Genomic DNA, 23840 nt, shown 5'->3' with positions numbered 1-23840 from the left:
TGGAAAGCCAAACCACACCATTGTAACACATTCATTATAACACATTCAGTATATCAGATCATACCATAGCACCGCAACCGGAAGAGTTCAGGCCGTTCAAACAAATAACAGATGTGACACACTTATCAAAAACAACCGAAACGCACAACATAAGCAGGAACAGTATGTAACCCAAAGCAGGAACAGTATATGCGTTAAACCCAAAACAGGAACTTAGTGACAAGAACCATCGTTCTTGTCAACAAAAGACAAACGTAACTAGCTGAGTGAAAACAATAACTTTCCAACATAAAACCCGGAACCAAATGTGAGAAACCCTTAACTTCTTTTGAGTATAAATAAAACCAACTCCGATCATGGCAAGTCAGATTCGTTCGGAATGTCAAGATAGGACTATGCCCATCCTACATCTATCGACTTCTCATTTAAAGAGTTTAGTTATGTCCCCCTACCCAACCCTACCCCATACCCCCTACTAAATTTGATAGGAAATGATATTCAATTATATTAATGTTGGCAGTCACTCAAATAGTTTAAAGCTTGTTCAATCATACCTTCGCATAATTGGTAAAAAAGCTTAAAATAACGGTTTAATTTCAAACTACCCTTTGTCTCATAAATTATAAAAGTACGAATCACACAAAAGTCACATAAAATTATAATGTTTGTATAAAGGATTCAACTTCAACAAAAGTGCATTATCAGTAATAAGACGAAATAGTAGTGCTTTAATTTGGCGGAAGAAATAGGGTCGATCTGGTGGTAGGTACAGTCGTTAACTCACACGGTTTTACAACATATCCATCATGGGTTTAAGCCCCGAAAGGACCGTGCCTCCATACGTCTGTCCTCCATAGGCCTGACTATCCTGCTATGGTAATCAATAAGTCATTGAAAGCCAAACCCACTAGTGGTACAGGCAGGCCTTGACCGACAACGGTTGGTTGTGCCAAAGGAGAAGAAGAAGAAGAAGATACTTCGACGGTTGAAGGTGCCAAAAACTGTACTAGGTTATATGCAATCTTTAGCGACAAACAGAATACTGTGGTACATATTAAGCCGGGATCGTGCAAGCCAAAAAATACCGTTTTGAAAGAGAGAGAGAGTGCGAGAGAGAAGAGAGAGAAAAAGAGAGATAAGAGAGAGAGAGAGAAAGAGAGAGAGAGAGAAAGATAAAGAGAGAGATAGAGTGAGAGAGATAGAGAGAGAGATAGATAGAGAGAGAGAGAGAGAAAGAGAGAGAGAGAGAGAGAGAGAGAGAGAGAGAGAGAAAGAGAGAGTATTTGTACATTTATCTTATGTTGTCTAAGGGTTTCATAAGGCCTAAGGATTAAATATTTTGAAATAGATCGCTTTGTGTAGGCGCTACTGGCGCATCGTGTGGAGACAAAACCACCCAAACTTGGCGCGGTCTTTTATTACTTGTTAACAATTTTACTTGATTTTTTTTTCCATTATTACAATTGGAATTGTTCCCGATGATATTTATCAACCAGAAAGAGGTACAAAAAATAATCCTACGCAAATTTTTCCATAATCTCATTATCATCTATTCGTCAGCACGCTATATTTTTGTATTTTTCAAGAACGACTATCACGCAAATAGTTCAAAAGCACATTCTTTGTCTAGCCTTTAAGGTGCAACCAAATTATTAAAGAGATTTTAATTAGACTTGATTTACGAAAAAAAAACTAACATCATTTGCTAGAGATCGTGTTTCGTTGCATTATAAACGCGCAGTATTGGACCAGATCGCAGTATCGCTCAAAACAGATGAATATTGCTATTATAGTACGAATAAGGGCCAACCACATTGGACAGATGAATTTAATGGAATATGTTGGTTAAACCATGTAAAATGGGGCCTAATATGAATTGAATTATTAACTTCTCTAATGACCTCGATTACTCTTTTCAATTTTGCAGCCATCTAAACACGCTGAAAATGTGCAACTGGATCATCCATCTGGACGAAGCGGTGCGGACACTCAAGTCCGTCGCGAAGCTGCTCAAATCCAGCCCGCTCAGCCACATCAAGCTGGACGGCGTGGTCGTGATGGACCGGCCGAAAAAGCAGCGCATCGAGCCCCAGTTTCTGCACGCGTTCCTGGCCAACCTGCCCCTGCTACGATGGCTCGGCACCACGCTGCACGGGCTTAGCGAGGAACAGATAACGACGCTCGGCAACTACTGTGGCGACATTCGCGGCATGGAGATCGACGTGAGGTAAGAGCAGTTTTGCATTTAAAGCACGGGATGGGAAAGCGTATCACGTTTCTTACAAGAATCGTGAACGAGTAACGTGTGCGGTAAGGGGGCTGTAGCATGTGTGTGTGTGTGTGTGTCAGCAGCAGATAATGGCATCCTTCCGTATCTACTTGACATTTGAAACCTCCTTCCCTCAACTCAGCCCGAGGTACATTAAGTGTGTGTGTATGGGTATGTGTGCTTACTTTACATTTACGAACCATGCGGAAGGACAATTTACCACAAAAAAAAATCGGACACAAATAAAGAGCTCTTAACATTTTAGTGACACGCTTGACATGTCGGGTAATAAACCATTTCCTCGGAAACATTTCCGGGGAAAGCTGTTTGTAAAAAAGACGAGAAAAATCGAAGAAAAGTATGCACACACATGCACACAAGCTGATACAAGCAGCAAATGGAGGAAAATCTGAGCCACACCTACACTCGGTGAGCTTTCCGGTCGTTTTCGCGCTCGAAAAATGCTCATGCCGTTTTCCCTCACTTCTCAAAAGTGTCGTCTCAATATTACGCAGACTTTACTCATTTCTTACCGTACCGAAGTTTCAATTTTCTAATACCCCTTTTGCTTCCATTTTTTCTCTTCCTCTACACCCTCCTGTTGCCCCCTCTCTCTCTAGATTATCCGACTCGACGATCGAAAATGCGCGCCTGATGACAAGCAGCCTCGGAATGGATGGCAAGTTTGACATTCGCGTCTCCACGTTCGGTACCACGAACAGCATACTGATCCACATCGAGAAAACTTCGACGAAAAGTTTATCCCGTAAATAATAACTAGAGTCACGATTTATGGTTCTGCCGTACGCCGCTCACTTCGTGGGGCTTGGAAATCGAAGGCTAGATTTCAGCCGGAATAGCCGGATAGCAGGAAAGGATTTTGGGTAGGATTATAACGGCCCGAAGCGGTGGTAGAACACACGCTGGTCGTCGACACGTGGATGTGTTGTGGTGTGTGTGTTTATGTGTGCTTTTAGTGAACAAATTGATGGGAGGGATGGGAGGAATTACAGTCAGACCCAGTCTCAGTGTAACCGCGATTCGCTAGCACTTCACCATGCGGATGCGTTATTCCGATTTCATCTGTTATGATGTCTTTATATCTTCTCGACTCTTGTCTCTTGGCGCGCTATCAAACACTTGCTCATCACTCTCTCTCTCTCTCTTTATCTGTCTCTTCTCACACTTTCTCTCTCTCTCACTCTTTCGCTGTTAACGCTTATCACCTTCGAAAAATGATCCCAAACCAACTGAGAGTCATGGATCATATTCATGTAACATGTTATTGCAAGGGCTGTATAGCTGTTGCATAGTTATGGGCTTATCGATACACAAACCACATGTAAAAGAACAACAGATCTGTACCGGCAAGCAAATGCACTGAATAGTAAAACCATCTTTACAACTCAAAAACAACCTATCTCATCAAATCTGCTAGAGTAAATTCTTAATTTCGACCATTGTTATAACAATTGTGTTCTAAATAGTTTATCAAATTTGCGTAACACAACACGCTCGAATTGATAATTGTTGGGTGAGCTTTTGTAGCAAAAACGCCGGTAAAAGCTTTTGACAAAAGCGTAACTCTAGTTTTCTTTTATCTCGTACATCTTGCATGCATGCATTGGTGGGTATAGGAATTTTAATTATCATTTTTTTCGGAACTTCGCTGTTGCTTGACACAATATTAAAAATACCAATAAAGTGTAGAAGCATTTTTGCTTGTTTTTTTCTGGCCCTGACAACATCAACTCAAACGGTTTCTCTTGAACACACCTTCTCCTGACGAGCTTTCGAACACATGGTTCTCAGCTTTTCGCCTGCAACTCACATTTTCAGGTGCATAACAAACAAACAAAAATGCATACCTAAAAGTAGATCGAAAGAAGAGACCCCAATTAATAAACGTGCAGCCATGCACGAAGAAGTACCAAAATTGAGTAAAAAACTTGAAAGGGCAGAGAGGGAAGTGGTATCTTTGAACAAAAAAAAAAAGGAAAAAAACGTACAAGCGTAGTAGAATGAAGACAATATTGTGAAAAAAAGATTATGATGCGTGTTGAAACTTGAACATGAAATATTCGTTTAATTTTTTTAACTATTTATATACACGAGGAAATGAAAAATGGAGAAAACAAAACGGTGAAAAAGCGTACTACAACAAAGCGACGGAAGAACAAAGGAAGAGTCGAGAGCAAAGAAGGGACAAAAGAGGAGATGATGAGATGAGAAAAGTAGAACTAAAAAAAATTAATAATAATACACACACATGTATAGGAGTTAAGAAGGGGAGCAATATTGTATTTGTGGGCTTGTTGCTGTTTAAAATAAATGTCCTTGTGTCCTGTGTCGTGCGCTGTCTCTTCAAAAGAACAGTGTGGTTCAATAACAGGAGGGAAAAGATGTCGAAATTACACACACATACATTTAGATAGGCTTGCGATAGGAAATTGTAAATTGCTTCTCAAAAGCAGTAACGAAACGTTTGTTTCCTTCTCTCTTCGCATGCAGAGAAAGAGAGGGAGAGAGAGAGAAAAAACACACGCACACACAAGGAACTCAACTTCCTTAGATTTGTACATTATAAACATTTTATCTGTTGTGTAACGAGGAGTTTCAATGTTGATGTTTAACAAGCCGCCCAATAAGGCGCATATAAGATCAGTTAGTGCGATAAGATAAGAGGACAAGCAAACCGCGGCACTGCAGCACGAAGATGCATGATGATCGTTGTATTTTAAGCGGAAACCGATCGTATTTGTAAGACAACGTAGAAAGTATTCTAAACTAAAAAGGAAGTCACGTGTCTGGTTGTGGGTATGCGTGCGCGTGCGTGTGTGTTTGAATATGCGCAAGTGAATGTTTGCTACAAGCGCGAATAATAAGTAGTTCGCAAACGTTCGCCTCATCAAATGAATGGATTGAGAGAAAAAAACGACCCTGTACAGTAGTGTCGTGCACACCTCCTCCTGGTAGGAGGGACGCTGCAAGTTGTATAAGTTTTAAGTATTATTTATCCGGTGTTGCCTAACGTTACGATCCGATGTCGATAGTTTATTAAGTGCCGCCGCGTTCGTGTTGCGCGTATATTTATCAGCTTTATTTCTACTTCTGTCCACGCTCGCCTGTAAGCAGAGGCTAGGAGGAGTTTGTTACAATTTAATGCACGTAATTATGTTGTACGGTTAAAATGTTAATTTTAACCATTCACAGACATTAAGAAAAGGGAAGAGCTTTTTTACGGCTGCATTGCTCAGAGTTACGGCGGCGCGGGAAATGGTTTTAGCTAACGTTTATCACACCCGCACAGTTGCTGTGTTGTGAATCATTGGGTTTAAACACAAACAGAAAAAAAATGATAATGTTTAGCAGAAAAGGTGAACAATAAAGGAATCTATCTTATAAATCTCAATTGGCGCCCGAAAACAGTGTCGATTTTCTATTTCAAAACATTGCTCATAGAGTGCGGAATCAGTTACAAGTGAATATTAATTTAGCGTATGACCTTTAAGAGGAAGCTATTGCAGTGCGGAAAGCATACCGTCAGGAGCAAATCGCTCATTTCTCGTGTGTACGGCAATGTTTTTTTAGGGATCTGTTAACGTATCCAATTGGTTAGTACTGTACCGTACAACCATTGTTAATGTTTAATTTCACTGGAAAATATGGAAACTTTTTTTAAATAAAATGTAAATGAAACTATTTATTTACTTCCCGCAGGCTATATCTCTATATTGAGCATTTTATATATGCAAATAGAAATGAATTTTTAATTCCTTCCTTTATTTTAAAGCAAAAAATCTACTTCCTCGTTCTTACTTATCGGAGGAAAGAGTTTTGTTAATAAATAGGTGGTACTAGTTTATTCTTCCCAGTTTTAACATACGTTCCTGCTCTGCTTAATATAACCTAGGTTTGTCAAAAAAAAATTTGCTGATGAACAAACACATACAAACACTTTAATTTGGCTCTTGTCGCAACAGGTTCAAGGAAGTAAATTGAAGAAATAAGGGAATAATGTCAATGTGATTCACTGTAACTGCATTTAAGACTTACCACTGAGAACAGTATCTACGTGTTTTAAAACTTATTGCTGGAAAGCTAAACACTCACCCACTCACTACATTCACATGCTTGCACCTGGTTGCAGCACGGTTTGTCGAAGCAAAACAGAGAAATTATTCATGAAAATATTTTTCATGACTGTATTCTGCAGGTAGTGTATATCAAATACACTACTTGTACTATTACTACTACTACTACTGCTACTACTACTACTATTTCTACTATTACTAATAAAATACTACTACAGTGCTAGAAACACGCGCCCTGGTACGAGCAGGACTTTCCCCTTCCCTTTAACTAGCACACGTTATGCACGCGTGTTAATTATTGTTCGTGTCGAAGGAGAGCTGAATCTACATGAACAGTGTGTTCTTGTGGAAATGTACACTGTTAAAATTAAAAGAAAAAAAAGTTGGTGTATGTTGCGAGACGAAACTGATTTTAAAAATAAATAAGTGTTGCAACACTAAATAAGGCAAAATAATGTAATAAAACTGTGCAACAAAATTGAAACACACCAAGTGGAAAAGAGGTAAATTAGGCTCGAGCAGGAGAAGAGATTGATGATCTCCGTTTGCTGTTTCGGAAGTTGTGTAACGAACTATAGTTGGAATTTGGGACGGATGAAATGAATGAATAAACATCATCAGAAATAAAATTGTAATGTTACCACAAAACGGTCGGCCACGCTCCTTTCTGCTGGTCCTTCGCTGATCCGAAACGCCTGCACCTTGCGCGAAAGTTTCTTTTCTCTTCTTTCATCCAGCGAAAGCGATTCATTTTCACGTGCGCAAAACAATCCATTTATTTCGGTGTCTCTTTCCGCAGCTCTATACAATACGCCTGAACACGTCCAAATTTTCCTGATCCAGGAACAGCAAGTTAAACACGTCGTTGTAGAACTCCGGATAGTATTCGCAGGCCCGCTGGCAGTCGGGCGTAAAGTTGACCTCGAGCAGCTTCGGCTGAATTCTGCTGCCCGCCTCCGTCCACTCGAGCATCAAATCGACGGCATACAGGGCACGCGACTGGGCACTCGCGCCAATGCCACACGGTGGCCCCACCTTCGTGGCACCCTGCAGCATCTCCCGCAGCATTTCGCAAATGTCGGTCTCGATCTGGTCCCAGGGATGCTGCGGGTACTGGGTGTGCCAGGTTTGAACAAACTCGTCGCACTTCATGTGCCGCAGCTGAAACTGACCATAGTTCATGACGGTGAAGTGCTTCTCGTAGTCGTCGAAATCATCCATCTGGAAGGGTTTGTTGGCAAAGCGCAGGAAGAAGTTGGTGTACACGTAGGCGCACAGCTCGTCAACGCTTTTCACCAGCAGCACGTACCGGACGTCGAACTTGACGCTGGCCTCGAGCTCCGCCCGCTCAAACAGCACCGGATGCTCGATGTACTTCTGAGCGATCTTGGGTCCCGTTTGCTGGAGGCGCATCATCTGCGTCAAACTGTCCGTAATGTGCGTATCGAGTGTGCGGGCCAAATTCCACGGCTTCACAATCCAGTGGTTGTCCAGGCCGCGCTGTGCCCGATTCTGATAGTAGGCAACGAAGGGAACCAGCTCCGTCTTTAGGTTGTACGTTACCGGCAGCCAGCGAGGGTTGGACGCCAACGACACCTCATCTCCGTCACCATCACCGGATGATGCTGCCGATTTCTGGGCCGCTCGGCGACAGACGATACTCAACAGATCCTTGATTGTCAACACGTTCTCGAACGGGAATTGGTTCACGAACTTATTGGGATTGTTTTCGCTTAGCTCGCGAAACTCCTTGAAGTGACTGGTCATCCAGAGAATGTCCGCCTCGGCCGGATCGGATACAAGCTCGTACGATGGATCGGTAAGGTATTGGTTGACGAGCTCGTACTGTGAGTAAACCTTCAGCGGTCTATTGCCATCGATCAGCGGTGGCGGAACGTCCGGATCTGGCAGGGATTCTTCAATGTGACCGGCCAAAAAGTATTCCTTCGGGGGTTCCGATTGGGAGAAGTCCTCCTTCACGAACGAGTCGTACCGCCAGGGCAGCAGCAGTGCGTCCCGTTCCCTCGATCCTAAGGGTACATTTTCGACGAAATCTCTACACACGTTTTCTCCCTCGTCGATGTCCTCCGTTGGGAAGAGTAAGCTGTACGTGATACCTTCCGGGATGTGCATGAACGGAACGACACGGCAGTTCGGCGTATCGCTGTGCAGAATTGCACTGCCCACCTCATCCATCACGTACCAAATCGGCATACGGTTTTCGACCGACAGCCCATCCGCGTTGAGCGAGTACATATTGCACCAGCGCCACATGTCCTGCAGGATGCGAGGGATGTACGCATTCGGTGGCACATCGTCGTCCTGCTGCAGTCCCATCATTACCGCCAATCGGCTCACCAGCTCCGGATGGGCGTTTAGCAGCTGACGTGCGTTATCCGTTCGAAAAGTCCAGGCATGGTCGATCAGATAGATTTCCGTTGGGTCGTTCGCCTTCAGCCCTCCTTCCTTCGATACCTGCAGCGCCCAGACGGGATCCTCCGCTGCTCTCGTTTCCTCTCCATAGTCCACCGCGAGCAGGGAGAAGGATAGTCCCGCATCGAACGCCTGCTCGGACAGCTTACGGTACAGCTCTGGCCAGAAGTGTTCCGGCACGCCGGACGATTGGAGCTGAGGCTTGTGCGCCGCTTCGAATGCTTCGTAGTCCATCGTGACTATTCCGGTGTAACTTGCGTTCTAGTGTTTTCGATACAGTAGCGAGCAATCAAAACCCGGCAACGTGCAATGTGGTTGGCAGACACTTGTAAACAAACCGGCGCTGGTTTGTGACCAGTGTGGCCAGATAAATTTTGGCAGATTTCGGCACGAGCACTGATGAGAACGCAACCATTTAACCTTTAAGTTGGCAACCGGATACCCGGGTATTTTTTTTAACTTTAAACTGCAATAACTTTTGATTCATTGCTTTTATTGACCTGAAATTTTTCGTAGCCTCCCAACTTTTAATTTCTGATTTTTTGGTGCATAAGTTGTAATTTTAAACAGCCTATAAGTATTTTATTTTGATTTTTTTAACTTTACCACGTAAGTTTGCTAACCAGCATACCCGGGTATTCCATACATTTTGTATGGAGAATGACGTTTCTCAAAGCGATTCCAAATTTCAATTTGACCGTTATTTTTATAATAAAATGAAAAAAACTTAATGAATAAATGAAATACAAGAGAATATATGGTCGGCATTACTTGCTTACAGCATTAAAATATAGAAAGCATTGTTTACCTATGAAAATCGTTAATTTTTTGCATCAAAACGTGTGGAATACCCGGGTATGCCGGTTGCCAACTTACGTGTGTAAATCTGGTTGCCAACTCTACGGTTAAATTTAATCAATTATTTTAACGATTAATTTCTTTTTACCTTACTGAGCGTTTCTACATACACCGAGTCTGCAGCTGAGAGATGGCTGTGAGAGAATTGACAACCGGTTTCTCACGCTGGTGTGTGTAGAAGCTCTGAAAAGCGCCGAGATGAGACTTTTAAAATTATGTTCAAAAAATCCATTATAATCGCTAAAATGAAATAAAAAAAGTTACTTTTACTTTTTAATAATATTTCTACGATTATTAGACGGCAAAAATGCAAACTATAATTGATCGATCGCTATAAACTGCCAATTCAATTTTTTCTCAGCTCCATCGTTCTTTGCATGCCGAGGAGAATTCTATCACCGAAAATGCTGTCAGTCGCTGTCAAAGCACGCTGTCAGTTATTTTCTCAGCTGCATTCTCGGTGTATGTAGAAACGCTCACTAGCAAAGAGAATGAAAAAGTGTGCGTCTTTTATAAATAATGTGTGTGGTTTGGAGCAAGATTGTGTGAAGCTATACATTCAAATGTGCTTTTATTTGCAGTAAAAGTGATAAAATATTTATAAACCAAGTTTGATGTGTTAAAGTTTTTCTTTTAATTCGGGTGCACCAAGTCCGTGTGAAGGGAAGCGCACAGCGCGATAAGGCATCGGTAATCGCTGATGCGGGCGTGCGTGCGTTTTCTGAAAATGTATGGAATTTGAAACCCGCAGCGGGTGAAAGTTGTGCAAGCGATCTTTGAAACAGCATCCCAAGCGCCACAGACTAAGCTTAAACGACTGAAAAATCAAATATCAGTTATTTTCGGTAGGATAAATGGAAAATCATTAGTTTTAGGGCGGTCATCTGTGCATCGGCAGGCATATAAAAAAATCGGTAGGAATACAGATACAGTAGAACGTCGATTATCCGTGCAGCTCGGGACCGGACGGTTGCCGGTTAATCGATTTGCACGGATAATGGTCCAAGAAATGTCATTTTCATACAATTTTTTTTTTATTAGTTTTATGATTAATCCAACTTGAATAAATCGATTAATCGTTATTAAACTATTATTTTAATCAATAACTATAGGTTAAACACCTGTTCATGAACAAAAATGAATTTCGAAAATATCACTAGACACTTTAGAGCTGCACAAAAATCTGGTTGCCCACTTGACTATCGCTGCAAATGTTCGCTGTACGTTTGAACAGCTGTCACATTTATGCGCACGGTTAAGCCGCCCTCCGGTTAATCCGCCCCCTTTAATCGACGTTCTACTGTAGATCGGTATTTCTGGTCACTCTGCTGGTTTGTGACATGTGGTTGCGCTCTGGTGCACGGTGAGCAGACTTCAATAACCAAGTTGGACATAGGTAAATTTATAAATACTAGTTAATTTGGCCCGGTTACAGAGTTTCGCAACAGAACCTAAGACGTGTATACTGACTGCAGGGCTCGTTTAAATGTTTTCATCCAAACATGTAGATAAGCAATTCTGCTCTCTTTTGATGTCTTTTTACTGATACTTTTTATGACCGTGTTACTATTTTGGCACAGGTTTCCAATTCTTATCCCGGTTTATAGCCCTTCCATATTTTTGTCTTATTTACAAATGTTAGTGTTTCCATTACATTAGCAATCGTGGTCCACTTTCTTTTTCAGTATGTTTGACTATCGGCTGGACTCGTGGTACAGTCGTCAACTCGTACGACTTAACATTCCAATCATGGGTTCAATTTCTAGTATGACTGACTATTATGGTGCTATGGGTTATCAAAAAATCACTAAAATAACCGGTGTGTTGGCTGTCTTGTCACCCATTATACATTTTCCAGATTCAAGTTGGGATTTTACGCGTTCAAAACCTAGTGTTACCAAATCGAAAAGAGTTTACGGATTCGAATTGTATGTACGATGTTGACAATCGTTTAACGTGTTCGAAAAATAGTGTTACGATGTTGATCTGGCTTGAGAAACCCTGTAAATTACAATATTCTAAAGTATTTACTTTATAACTTTTTTACTAACATTTTTTAACCGTTTTTGTTTAACATCCAGAAATATCACAGTTTCTCATACGATTCCCATTAAATAAATGATTATGATTATAAATGTGCCAAATTTAATCAAAATACCTATTTAACACGTGTATTTTGGATGAAAGACGTAATATTCGATTTACGCGGAAGCTTCGGGAACCCAAAACTCGCGTATATTGGGGAAAGACTATAATAAGATTTTAAAACAACTACAATAATAAACGTCTAATATGGGTTTCAAATGATTAGAATTATCCAAAATTTCATCTATTTCTGTCATAAAATTTAAATGAGTAAAAAAATAGAATTTATGTATTCTATTATTATCTTCTAAAATATTATGCTGCATTTCGGATCATTGCGATATGAAAACACTATTCATCTTTGCTGTTGCGCTACGACAGTGAATAACTTAGCACGTTCTACTTAATTTATTGGCTCCGATGAATAAATACGCGGTCTTACAGATTAACAATAACGATTCACTAAGCATAGGTGACGTAAATAAATAAATAAATTAATAAATAATGCAAAAAAAAAAAAAACACCGGCGTGGAATAAATACTGGCGGTACAATACAGCTCTCGAAGGTCGAAAGAAACGCGTACGTGTACATAAGAAAACCAACAAAGAAACAATGTGTTCAATGTTTGTGGCACATTCCACCATTGCCATTAACAGTAGCAATTGTAGGCCTTTTCCCTAAACGCTTTAACGAAGCAACTAACCTAGTATGGATGCAACTAAAACGTTTTAACATGTTTCAAAACTCAATAACGCTCGCTAAAGTTTTGCGCTAAACACTAAATAGGGCTAATGTGTTGCTGAAAACAAAATATCCTGCTGTGCCGACTGCTTTCCTGCGACAAACAGTTCTACGTAACGGCTGGCAACTCGACATACTAAATATGTTATCATGATGATGATGTATGCATATGCTAGATAATTTGCTCGAATTGAAGTAGATTTCGTTTAGATTTTGACTACGACATTTTAATTAGTTTTAGTGTTTTTTTTTGTTCTTTTTGTTGCTGCTGCTGCTGCTGCTAATGCTGCTGCTAGTTGCGTTACAGTCATGAGCACACAATCATTCGTTATTTGATTTCGATTCCACTAAAACGATTACAATTTCAAATTTTACGTACTAATGTTTTTTTCCTCTTTTCTCTTTCTTTGTTTTCAGGTACACCGGTAGCTAAGAGAATGTGTTGCTCAATTTCGATGATCAATTGGATCATGAGTATTGAATGCTCATTCTGATCATCTGTTCGTCTGCTTCCTGTCTATATTTATCAGCCCCTTTGCGTAAGTGCTAAGGGTTGGCCGCCGTGTATGGCTTAGTTCGCTTATTGCCTGTCAGTATGGCATTATTAAACGTAAAACAAAAAACTGTATTTACTTGCTACTTACCATTGGGATAGAGAGTATTAATACGAACAAGTCTGAGTATCGTCGGTTGCTCCTTCCCCACACAGATTGTGTTGGTGTTGTTTTGGCCGCCCGTAATCTATCGCACCATGTGGATGCGCTTCGCATGCAGCACCAGATAGCGCTTTTGCTTCGTGCTAAAACCGCACAGTGGACACTGGAATGGTTCTGTCGTAACGTGCGTTAGTTTGTGCTTCTGCAGACATTCCGCCGTGTTGAACTTCTTTTCGCACTGGTTGCAGGAGAAACTCCGCTCATCCAGGTGGACCAGCTCGTGGCTGACCAGATGATTCCGGAACCGAAACTTTTTGTCGCAAAACCGGCAGCTGAACTGCAGCTTATCGTCATGCACCCGCATGTGGTTGTACAGGGCGACGTTCGTCTTGAAGCGCTTATCACACACGGTGCAGCCGAAGTTTCGTTCCCGCGAGTGCAAATTGGCAATGTGGTTGTTCAGCAGTCGCTGGTTGCCGAACTTTTTCTCACAGAATGTGCAATCGAACTTTTTGATGTTTAGATGCACCTGATTAACGTGGTATGAATAGGCGCTACGATTTCCGAGCGTTTTTTCACATATGTAGCAGTACAGATTGCGCCCTTCCACGGCTTTGATCGGATCTGGGGCAGCGCTAGCCACATCTTTTTCGTCGTTCTCTTTGTTCGTGCTACCCTCTCCCGATTTTAGCTCCGTCGTTTGCTGGCTACCTTCGGCTTCTTCCATTTCGCCTTCCGGTTCGTCCTCTCCCAGCCCCGAGCCGGATGCCATGCTGTCTGGCTCCTGTTCCGTTCCTTCAGTAGCCGAGCCGGGTTGAAGCATGCTCAGGGCGTGCATCGTCATGTGCTCGATTAGGATAGCCCGATCCAGATAGTTGTCGCACTGTTCACAATGAAATATCTGATCCCAGTGTTGCTCTTTCATATGATCCACGAGCGCAGATTGAGAATCGTATCGTGTGTTACCGTTTGTGGTAGCATTCGTTTGACAAAACGTGCAAATAACAGCTCTAGGTTTTGCAGCAGATTTTTGACTAAAATAAGCAAGAGTACGGACATGAACATAAATTATTAACAACGTTGGGACGGTGGCATGCTTCCTACCTTTTCTTTGATTGTTGATCAGGAGGAGATGCAGCTGATTCCTGTGTTGGGGCATTAGCAGTACTGGCAAGTATACCATTAGATTCACCATCTTCCAGCGATGATCGAACATTCTTCTCGTTGAACTCTTCATTCTCACCATCCACCGTCAATTCCTTGTGAAGTTGCTCTTCGCGTGATTTCACTATCGATGCAAACCGTTCGTCCATCACACGGCACTTCTCAAACAAATCATGCCACTTGGTAATGATATCCTTACAGCAAAAGCAAATTTTCGTGGGAAGTGTGTCATTTTCCTCGACATCAATGTTAAGATATTTAGCTATTTTGCCCCGTAAATCGTTCTGATAGCGGGAATGTACCGAGGTGAGCGTATCCTCCGATTTTCCGCAGATGCGACAAATCTTCTTGAAATCGATAAGGGCCATGCTAGAATCACTCGTGGCCGTCGCCGTGCTGGTCGCCTGTTTCCGTGCGCTATCCATTGCGCTTCGTTTGTTTGGTGTGCAATGTGCCGCTATGACGGGGCAAAATTATGTATTTTGCGTTAGTTTTTCACATTTTACAGTAAACTTTTGCTTCATTGTCGTCTACAACAATTTGTTTTCCTTTTTCTTTTTTTCAAGTTTCAGTTGTTTTTTTCGCTGTCAGCAGCGGTCTGTTTAGCTGTTTCTCTCGAATACTTCACTTGGTACGGCTACCTTCTCTAGCTCTCGTGTCCATCGAACTAAAATAAATGCACTTATAAATGAGTAAAATTCATGATTGATGTTAAATTATTTGAAGAGAAAGAATATAAGAGTAACGTTTTGAATCAATTGTAAAAAAAGAATTATTAAAACATTATTTGGTACAGTTTACGTTTTTTTGAAATTCGCTTTGCCACCCCTGGAAAATTTTCTGCTCGCTGTCATCTTGTCGCTCGTCAGCTTGTCATACTATTTTTCTAGATCCATTTCGTGTAGGGTTTGGTACATGTTTTGAACGAAAGAGTGTGATATCTGTATAGTTTAAAACATAATGGTAAGTTATTTCACAGTCTACGAATAATTCTCATCGCTGAAACGAGCGGTCAATTGACGAATTCCTTCCTAAACCACTCACCTGGTCGCCTTTGTTGAACCCGATCCGTTCGGCGGATCTATGACGTCATCAGTTGATATGTGGATGTTCTCAGCGAATAGTGCAGCGCAGCGACGGTGTCCAATGTTATCAATGTTAATGCTTTTCCAACGTTTAGTTGCAGTTCATGCTCCTGTTCAGCCGACAAGGCAAACTTAGGCTACAGAAATGGTACGTTGCACACTCGGACAAGGTAAAGAAGAAGATCACCCGCGAACTGATCACCACAATCCTGTCTCGCAAGCCCAAGATGTGCTCCTTCCTGGAGTGGAAAGACTGTACTATTGTTTACAAAAGGTAAGCACCGGAAGCACCGAAAGGTTGCGAAAGGTAGCCAATAAAACACGGTATTAACTGTTCCCGTCCCTCTACAGATACGCTAGCTTATACTTTTGCTGTGCTATCGAGCAGAATGATAACGAACTGCTAACGCTGGAAGTAATTCACAGATATGTCGAGCTGTTGGACAAGTACTTCGGCAGTGTAAGTTCTGTTTTTAGAGGTTTAAACGTTTTACAGTGCCGCATACAGTGCAGCATTTCACTCACGTTATCCACAATCGTTGTTTTAGGTGTGTGAATTGGACATCATTTTCAACTTCGAGAAGGCCTATTTCATACTGGACGAGCTGCTTGTGGGAGGTGAAATACAGGAAACGTCGAAAAAGAATGTCCTCAAGGCAATAGCGGCGCAAGATGTGCTACAAGAGGTCAGTACACCCGATGATTCTTACGATATATAAGCTCACACACACAGTAGGCGAGACCCTATTAGTGATGTCATCAAATCGAGACCCTTGCCACCATCATGTTACAGAAGCTACTGCAAACCACAGACACAAACCGAACCGATGCCTTACTTTTGTTAAAAAAAAAAAAAAACAAACAACTTAATCAAGCTTAGCATAATCGCGCTATGGCGGCTCCCTCTCATCATCGCTCCGTTTGCAACGTGCAGATGCTAAACGTTGCGTAAAATACGCTTTACATATATGATTACTATGTTATGCCTGCTATTCTCGCCGACTCATGCCTATTTTACCAACGCTCCTTTATGTCTGTATGTGTGTGTCGGTTAGGTTGAGTAAGGTTTAGTTTTCTAAAGTCATTGTTGATTTGCGTGCTTTTAGTTGTGTAATGTCCTTGTGTTTGTTTTTGTTATTTTATTTAATTGCCAAATTACCTTCTTGCCTGGAGCCAAAAAAATCCTTTTTGTTTATACTTTGTTTTTGATTTTGTTATAAATTTGATTTGTTTTATTTTTGCAATTATCTTGCGATTAACTTAACGTTCAACAGCCTTTCTACAGTATATTGCGCTTGGGTCGTTATTATTTTTTAAAGGACCATCCATCCTGCAGTCAATATTTTACCAACCCAGCAAATATAGAAAGAGGCTTTTGACATTTTTACACAAAACCAGCGTATACATGAATTATCCACATTAGTCTAAGATATACGAGGATTAGCGTTAAGAATAGCACATATAACCGCATCCAAATGTTTAACATCCTTTAGAGAAAGTACTGGAATGTGTTCTGTTAAACTGCAAAAAGAGGATCCTCTTAACATGTCTGTCTTAGTATGTCCCTGTATCTTGTATGCTAGTGTAGTAGTGTCTTGTTCATGTGTTTAAATACGAAACAAAAAATAAGCATGTTTGGAATGGGTTACTAATATGATCAATGGGGTGGGTTTAGAATTTGCTAGTAGTTTTTTGTTGTTTAGTCTTGCTAGTCAAAATTCCGTCCTATTTATGCGTATCATTGTGATGATGTCCTTCGTTTAAAAAAGTATTGTTTTACATGTTGGATGAAACATAACCGTAACTGTTACAGGTACAACTTTTACTTTTGTACGCAGGAGGGAGATTGTTCCGTTTATTTTGCCTTCGATTTAAATTTCGATGATTATCGAAATCGGTATTTTATTTTTATGTGAAGCAACAATCCACAACACAGTTTACCTTTCGTGTGTTTGCCGTTGTGCATTCATTTGATTATGAACATTATATAATTTCATGCTTTTGAAATTTGCAATGCATAAATATGTAACATTTATTGATTACGCTTCTTTGCGCTTGCCATCGCTTCTTTGCGAATACCTTAAAGGGGTGTACTGCTTCGGGAGGTTCTGAGATTTAAAACAACAATATTTTGGATTGTGCAGCAAATGTATTCTATATTTTTATCTCTTCCTTCACTTCTCTTTTCTTTCTCTCTCTCTCTTTCTCTCTCTTTCTCTTTTCTTTCACGGGGTTTCAACGAAAATGTTTTAATCTTACAAAATTGGAACATATTGAGACCAAAAACTGTTATTGTGCTACGTATTACTACTACTACTACTACTACTACTACTACTACGCTAATTCATACTATGGCAATGAATTCGGTTATCCACGATGGATAATATAAACGATCGACATTCATAATTTATTATCCAATTCTTTTGTCCCGCCATCGTTTCAATTATTAGGATTTGAACGAAAACCTTAACTGATGATCGTCCTTCGCTGCTGTAGGTAGTATTGTTTTACGCTAGACTAGTTTCTTCTAAAGTAAATTAGCATTTCATTCAAATGCTTTAATTGCTCTGCTTGTGAACCATGCAGTTGCTTTTGAATTGCGTAGCAATATTGGCGTTGGTGCTAGGTTGCATTGTAGAATGCTTTACGGTAGAGAATGGTACTGACTAAGTTTTAAAACCCTTTTGAAAAATATCACCATTCACAAAACACACATAACACACACCCACATCTATCCAGGCTGTGTGTGAATGTGGAGCAAAAGTTTCATTTTTTTTTCGTTTTTACTATTTTTTCTTCCGTTTCCTCCTTGCACACTAACCGCAATGATGATGCAGCAAAAGGAACTGGAGTGCTAATGTATTGTGAATGAAAGAACCATACGCAAAACTTTAATAGGAATAATCGTGTTTATTGTTCATTCTCTGCTATTATCATGATGTTTTTTTTTTCTGGCGCAACGGTGAAGCAAGCAAAGTGTAAAACACAGATCGATCGGTTGGCAATCGCTTAGGGGCCGGCTTTATTCAATCAAGTGTTCTGGTCCTTCATTCGTTCAACAAGCAGGATGGTAGTATGGCAAGCAGCGGGACTGGCCAGAAGCAAATGTGCATCCACACTCATCAGTGCTGTAAATATGCAATGGTTAAAATTTGGCTTCAGAAAAGCTTCTTTTTATGTTAGTTACATTGTGAAAGATATTGTTCTTCCTCGTTAATGTTTCGTGTTTCCTTCTCTTCTCGTTTAATTACTTTTATCTCGATCGAATGCGATAATTCCGTTTCACTCGTAGAACAATTGTTAGCATAGTTATTTTCATACTTGAAGGCATTACACGCATTGCTTACACGAGTGGTGTTTGGAATTCAAAACTGACATGGAACTGCTGGGCCATGGGTGTATATTTTCTACTTCACTTTAAATCATCATTCGAACCTTCATCTTCTCGATTACGTTTCGCTTGCGTGGGTAACGCCATTATGTTAAGACTTTGTATCGTCTTGAATCACCTAGCGAACATCGCCGTCAACTTCTTTCTACTTCTGTTGCAGGTCTTAGATGATGAAGATTATTTCCTATTGTACTAAATTCTAGTTGCTTTCAACTCATTCACTCTTTCGGCTACTGGGACGTTTCAAACGTTTCGTCGATCAAGACACTACCACGCAAAACATAAACAAAGAAACATTATTTGATCTACATTATTTAAAGTGAGAGGATTTCTTTTGGAGCGTTTCATGAACAAATTCCTTCCATGAAAATGAGGGTGATGCAGAAAAAAAAACATTATCATGACTTAACATTCAATATCATAAGTAAAATAGGCCAACAGTGACATACACATTGCAGCATTTTGTTTTTCCTTTTGATGTGCAAACGCTTCCACTAAGTGACTATAAAATGGGAAACGATTGACTGTACCATTTTATTCAATTCTTAGAGTTAGACAAACTTGCTGCAATTCTGGTATCACATAATATATAAAGCGAATACAACAAGAACCCAACATACACAACACACATGTAACAAACAAGTTAAGTACTTATCTACAATACATATGTCTGAAAAGAAGAAGAAAAAAACGAAAAATATACACACAACACGCAAACTTTCTCCCCTTTTCCCTTCTGTTCTTTCTTCTTTTCCCTTTCTTGTGTTGATTATCTTATCACATCGCACCAACAAATGATCATGTTCCGTTGTGGCTTTCTCTGGAGACAATAATACCTTCCATAATGTTGTTTTCTTCCATTGTTTACCTTTGCTGGTGTTTAAACCTTTTTGTGGACCCCTTATTCCTCTTTCGAAACTTTTCTTCATATTTCTTTTAAAACTTCTCTACATTTCTACTGTATTGTATCATATTTTGAGAATAAAAACTAATTTACGATTCGGCTAGATTAATTGAATATAAAAAACAACTCTATAACGCATGTTTTTAAATCATCGAAGCCGCATTAGCCTGTAGCATCTGTTAAGTAGTTTAGTGTTGCATGTTATATTGATATATCGTTATTATCCGTCTCATATTGTACGTTGGCTGATGTATTGTTCTCAACAGTGAAACACTTTACTCAATAACAAGGCACGACGGCTAAAAGGTTTGGATTTTCCTGTGTGTTGATTGCTGCAATACATTTGTATTATTTTCCAATACTGATTTAGCTTTTATAGCATGATGTGCACTACTCAGAAGAAATCCCTGTTAACGATGTCTAGCTACCGCCAACACGATTGGTGCATAAATTCTTTCTCTTTGATTCTTTCAAACACATCATTTCCCGAAACATGGAACAACACACTGTCAACACTGATCCAAACAATAATACACCAGAAACCAGATCCCAAGCTTACATTTCTCCGCTATGTAAATATTGTGCACATAAATGCAACCAAACGGGTCACCAAACACATTCAGTAGGAACTGCATCACGCGTGCAATACCACCTTTTGCTGTATATACTATCCCCCTTTACCACTGTTTCTTTCGGTTAGTGTTGATGGTGCTAATTATGACCTGAGCAGCGAAATTGTTTAATTAAGGCTATTATTTCAATTCTTCCTATCTATTAGCTAGACTCTAGAATGAAAAAAAACACCAACAATTCCTTCCTTGTATATTGTATTTTCCTTTTGTCCAGGATGAAGCGGCGGACGGTGCCTTAAGAGATATTGGACTGCTCTGAAGCAAATGCCTTGTTCCAGCGAAACATCCCACTCTTGTTTTACACTTACTAAACGAACAAATTATTTTAAACATATTGCTAGACATTGAACTTTTCTTCCAATTCCCTTGTCGTTTGCTCGTCTCTGCGATTGACTTGGTGTTCTTGTTCAAAAGCCAGTAGTATTACTAAGACCAACGCTAGGTGCTGCACACAGAGACACGCACACGGAACTCTAAGTGGATCTTGCTACACATTTCTTTTGCCTGGGAAAGCAAGACTTTGTTAGAAAAGCATGCAATGCTGTAATGTGTAGCAAACTTTAGCAAACGTTTGAATTTAATAAAATTAAAGCTTTGATGTTTATCGATCGCTCTCTAACGTGGCAATGTGGGGTAATAGTGCAATGGATCAGTTTCATATACGCTGCAACAGTAGAACCGGCTATACTTCTAGGTGGAATGATTTATATCCCTTTGTAAATTTTTATGTTCAATGATTGTATTTTTCCAATTTTTTCCTCTTTCCCTTTAATGAAACCACTGTTTTATAACAACACTAATCGTAGTAAGAAAAATACTTTTAAAAAAGCACAGTTGTATGCGTTTTAAGAAATACTAGCATGGTTAGTGGAAAAGTAGCTGCACCACATACTCGGAAACAGCAAATGCACTAGGCTTCTGCGGCTATGCATTTCAATATTAGTGTGTTTTTTTTTAACTCTTTACGATCGATCGACAATCGTTGCATTTAAACAAAGTCCAAAAAAACGTTACATATTTCGCACAGAGGAACTTAACATTCAACAATATCTTCGTGTATGATTTTTCGCCTTAAAGGTAATACATTCTGGTGTGAACTTTACTTCCCTGCACAAAACCCTTGATTTGTATTTCTTCTGACCTTTCCGTTTCGTTTCGTTGGTTCGATTGTTCAAAACCCCCAAAACCACCCCACGTGCTGTGTTCTACTGCACAATTGACTACTTTACGTACGTGACTGTATTGTGCATTTTGTTCTCCCGTTTTGTGACCCCTTCGAGTTCTGCCTCTAATCGCAACCTCTCCTCGGTACAAAGTAAACTGAAACAAACTCAACTTCCCTCCCGACAAGGTACGTAGCTGTGTATGTGTTTGTATGTTTGTGTATGTGTCCCCCTTCCTGTGCATGTTTTATTTTTGTGTGTTTTTGTGTGTGTGACTTTTCACATCCGATTCCAATGTTTCGTTTGCTGATCGTTGTTCTAATCCTGTTTTACCTTCGAGAACGACGGAATGCAAAACCCGCACGGCGTCTCATGTACTAAGCAAATGCAGCAACAGCAGCACACTAACAAATAACAAGCAGAAAACTGTTTAAAAAAGATCCCAGCAGCCTGTCCCGAGTATATCAACCAATCTTTAACAAAGCAAAACTCACTAGTTCCATCCAATAAGGCAACTGCTTTAACAAACAGTCATTAGTTATGTTGTGTTTGCTTGTGTGACGCTGGTCTGTTAGTAACTGTATTTGAACCATTTACCATTCAGTATGTTTGCACCATTCTTGACGGCACTTGACGTGATTGGGACTAGGTTTCTTCTATGATTTCTTAGTTTTTCATTCACTTTTACACACTTTGATTAATCCACATGTTAACTATTTTCGTACCGTTCGTTTTGATTTGCCTCAATTTGATACATATTTTAACAAACTAACGTTTTGCAAGCATTCGTGTTGTCTCCTTCTCTATTTTTAACAATTATTACATTGCTTTACGCTCTTCGTACTCGATTCAGTGATTTTTATTATCAATGAGGCTCTCTCTTAAAGAAAAAAAAAAGAACAAAAACAAAACGCAAACAAATGTGAAAATGGAAAAAAAAATCTATAGACAAACTACATGATGTAACATTTAGCCACTTTGAACTGAACTGGGTTGTACAGCAAAATTAATTCACTCGTATCTTCTTCGTAGGACGAAACGCCACAAGGATTCTTCGAGGATCATGGGCTCGGATAGACGGCGGCCGGTGTCGGTGGAACAAGGCGTATCCTTTCGCTAGCCAAAGCTCGCAACGAATTATAATTTACCGTGTAGTAGTTTCGTTTCATGTGCAAACATTTCATTTTTAGGCGATAATTCCATCCTCTCGCGGATTCGCGGTTTTAAACAATTCTCCGTTTCCGTAGGGAGCCACGCAACATGCGCACTCGATTTGTCCCGCACAACATATCATATATTTTGTTTAACGTAACGTTTTACATTTCATTTACATTTCGTACCTTTCGAACGAAAGCATCCTAAAATTAAACGATTTATCCAACGGCATTTTGTTGTATTATTAATGATTAAAAACGATACGACACTTTCATCAGACACCGTAACTACGCTGCGCTACCCAAACGAGCTTTCTCGATGTATGGAGTAAAACAATGAGAGGATGTGGAATGAATTCATCGATCCCAATTCCCTTCCACTCTACTTGTACTTAAACATGTGTAAGATATATTCGTCAACATTTCCATCGGCATTATTATTTATCCTCTCACACAACGTGGGGGGCAGGGGGATACAGTGGGAAATGTGCAATCTGCGCAGCTGCGTACGATCACACGTGCGTGCTTTTCCCTTACGCATGCCATGCCGAATCACAGTTTACACAGTTTGCTTCGTAGACGGAACAGGTATGCGCGGAAATTGCTGTAATTATAGAGAGGATCGCATAAAGGATCGCAAGATCACGTTCAGTTGATTGCGTAAGACCGACCTACCTACACATACACATAGCATTTATAGATTGTAGATTTATGTCCGTTGACCAAGATGTTTGTTTAACGTAATAGTGAGAACTTATTCCTCATACGCACTACTTATTGAACAAAAGAAAAATATGCGATTTCTAATAAAATTAGAAGCTAGTTTAGGACGTAAATCATACGGTTCATTACCGTCTGGCAATGTTTGGCATATTGAGAAATATCTACGACATACATTTATTCGCCAATGTCTTCTACTACAATATCACCCTTGTTTCAGCATTCATGGGATAAATATGCTAAAATGGATAAAAAATACGATTAAAAGCTGTTTTTGGAATATTTGTCATATCATTTGCAACAAGGCAAACAACAAAAAAATAAAAAAAAAACTGGGGAAAGGGTCTGTATCTTTATTGCTATAGTATCATAACAAATCAACGAATCGCTCTAGTTGAGCACAGTTGGAGGTGTAGTCAATGATGACATATATTACTAATAATGATGTCAATGATGACATAATTAATAACATATATTAATAGAAGCTTA

General features: G+C 40.1%; 4 protein-coding genes across 10 annotated transcripts in view; 2 read left to right on the top strand and 2 right to left on the bottom strand.

Annotated features, from left to right (window-relative positions):
* LOC11175713 (uncharacterized) overlaps window positions 1-5681 on the top strand; it is a 140244-nt gene extending 134563 nt beyond the window's left edge. For both annotated transcript variants that reach the window (XM_061643084.1, XM_061643083.1), the window contains exons 8-9: window positions 1928-2227; window positions 2890-5681. In XM_061643084.1, the coding sequence (XP_061499068.1) occupies window positions 1928-2227; window positions 2890-3043 (454 nt within the window). In that variant the 3' untranslated portion in view covers window positions 3044-5681. The remainder of the gene's footprint in view (window positions 1-1927; window positions 2228-2889) is intronic.
* Window positions 5682-7113: 1432 nt separating this feature from the next.
* On the bottom strand, window positions 7114-9146 carry LOC1274434 (tubulin--tyrosine ligase-like protein 12). Its single transcript, XM_313558.6, has one exon. It carries the CDS (start codon window positions 9028-9030, stop codon window positions 7165-7167), a length of 1866 nt encoding a protein of 621 aa, XP_313558.5. The 5' UTR covers window positions 9031-9146; the 3' UTR covers window positions 7114-7164.
* A 2953-nt stretch (window positions 9147-12099) lies between these two features.
* On the bottom strand, window positions 12100-15281 carry LOC1274432 (zinc finger protein 624). Its single transcript, XM_313557.6, has 2 exons — window positions 14243-15281; window positions 12100-14172 (listed from the first exon to the last, which is right to left on the bottom strand). The coding sequence occupies exons 1-2, from the start codon at window positions 14725-14727 to the stop codon at window positions 13224-13226; spliced, it is 1434 nt and encodes a 477-aa protein (XP_313557.6). The 5' UTR covers window positions 14728-15281; the 3' UTR covers window positions 12100-13223.
* LOC1274441 (AP-1 complex subunit sigma-2) lies at window positions 15138-23467 on the top strand. Of its 6 annotated transcripts, XM_061641708.1 has the most exons (6): window positions 15146-15265; window positions 15483-15661; window positions 15739-15847; window positions 15936-16073; window positions 17838-17879; window positions 18225-19495. In XM_061641708.1, exons 1-5 carry the CDS (start codon window positions 15263-15265, stop codon window positions 17859-17861), a joined length of 453 nt encoding a protein of 150 aa, XP_061497692.1. In that variant the 5' UTR covers window positions 15146-15262; the 3' UTR covers window positions 17862-17879; window positions 18225-19495. The 6 variants fall into 6 exon arrangements, with proteins under 6 accessions (XP_003436771.1, XP_061497692.1, XP_313555.2 ...); XM_003436723.2 differs by lacking the exons at window positions 17838-17879; window positions 18225-19495 and adding an exon at window positions 22510-23467 and having other exon boundaries at window positions 15138-15265; XM_313555.4 differs by lacking the exons at window positions 17838-17879; window positions 18225-19495 and adding an exon at window positions 20529-21431.
* The last annotated feature ends 373 nt before the right edge of the window (window positions 23468-23840 follow it).

Source organism: Anopheles gambiae, chromosome 2, assembly GCF_943734735.2.
Source record: "Anopheles gambiae chromosome 2, idAnoGambNW_F1_1, whole genome shotgun sequence".
Taxonomy (NCBI): domain Eukaryota; kingdom Metazoa; phylum Arthropoda; class Insecta; order Diptera; family Culicidae; genus Anopheles; species Anopheles gambiae.
Note: the sequence above shows the minus strand (reverse complement) of the source record. Positions and strands in the feature narration are given on the sequence as shown.

Coding starts and splice junctions, on each gene's coding strand:
- LOC1274434 (XM_313558.6), bottom strand. CDS start 9,030: ATGGACTACGAAGCATTCGAAGCGGCGCACAAGCCTCAGCTCCAATCG.
- LOC1274432 (XM_313557.6), bottom strand. CDS start 14,727: ATGGATAGCGCACGGAAACAGGCGACCAGCACGGCGACGGCCACGAGT. Junction 14,173..14,242: donor GATCAACAATCAAAGAAAAG/GTAGGAAGCATG, acceptor TGCTTATTTTAG/TCAAAAATCTGCTGCAAAAC.
- LOC1274441 (XM_003436723.2), top strand. Junction 15,848..15,935: donor TGGACAAGTACTTCGGCAGT/GTAAGTTCTGTT, acceptor TCGTTGTTTTAG/GTGTGTGAATTGGACATCAT. Junction 16,074..22,509: donor CGCAAGATGTGCTACAAGAG/GTCAGTACACCC, acceptor TCTTCTTCGTAG/GACGAAACGCCACAAGGATT.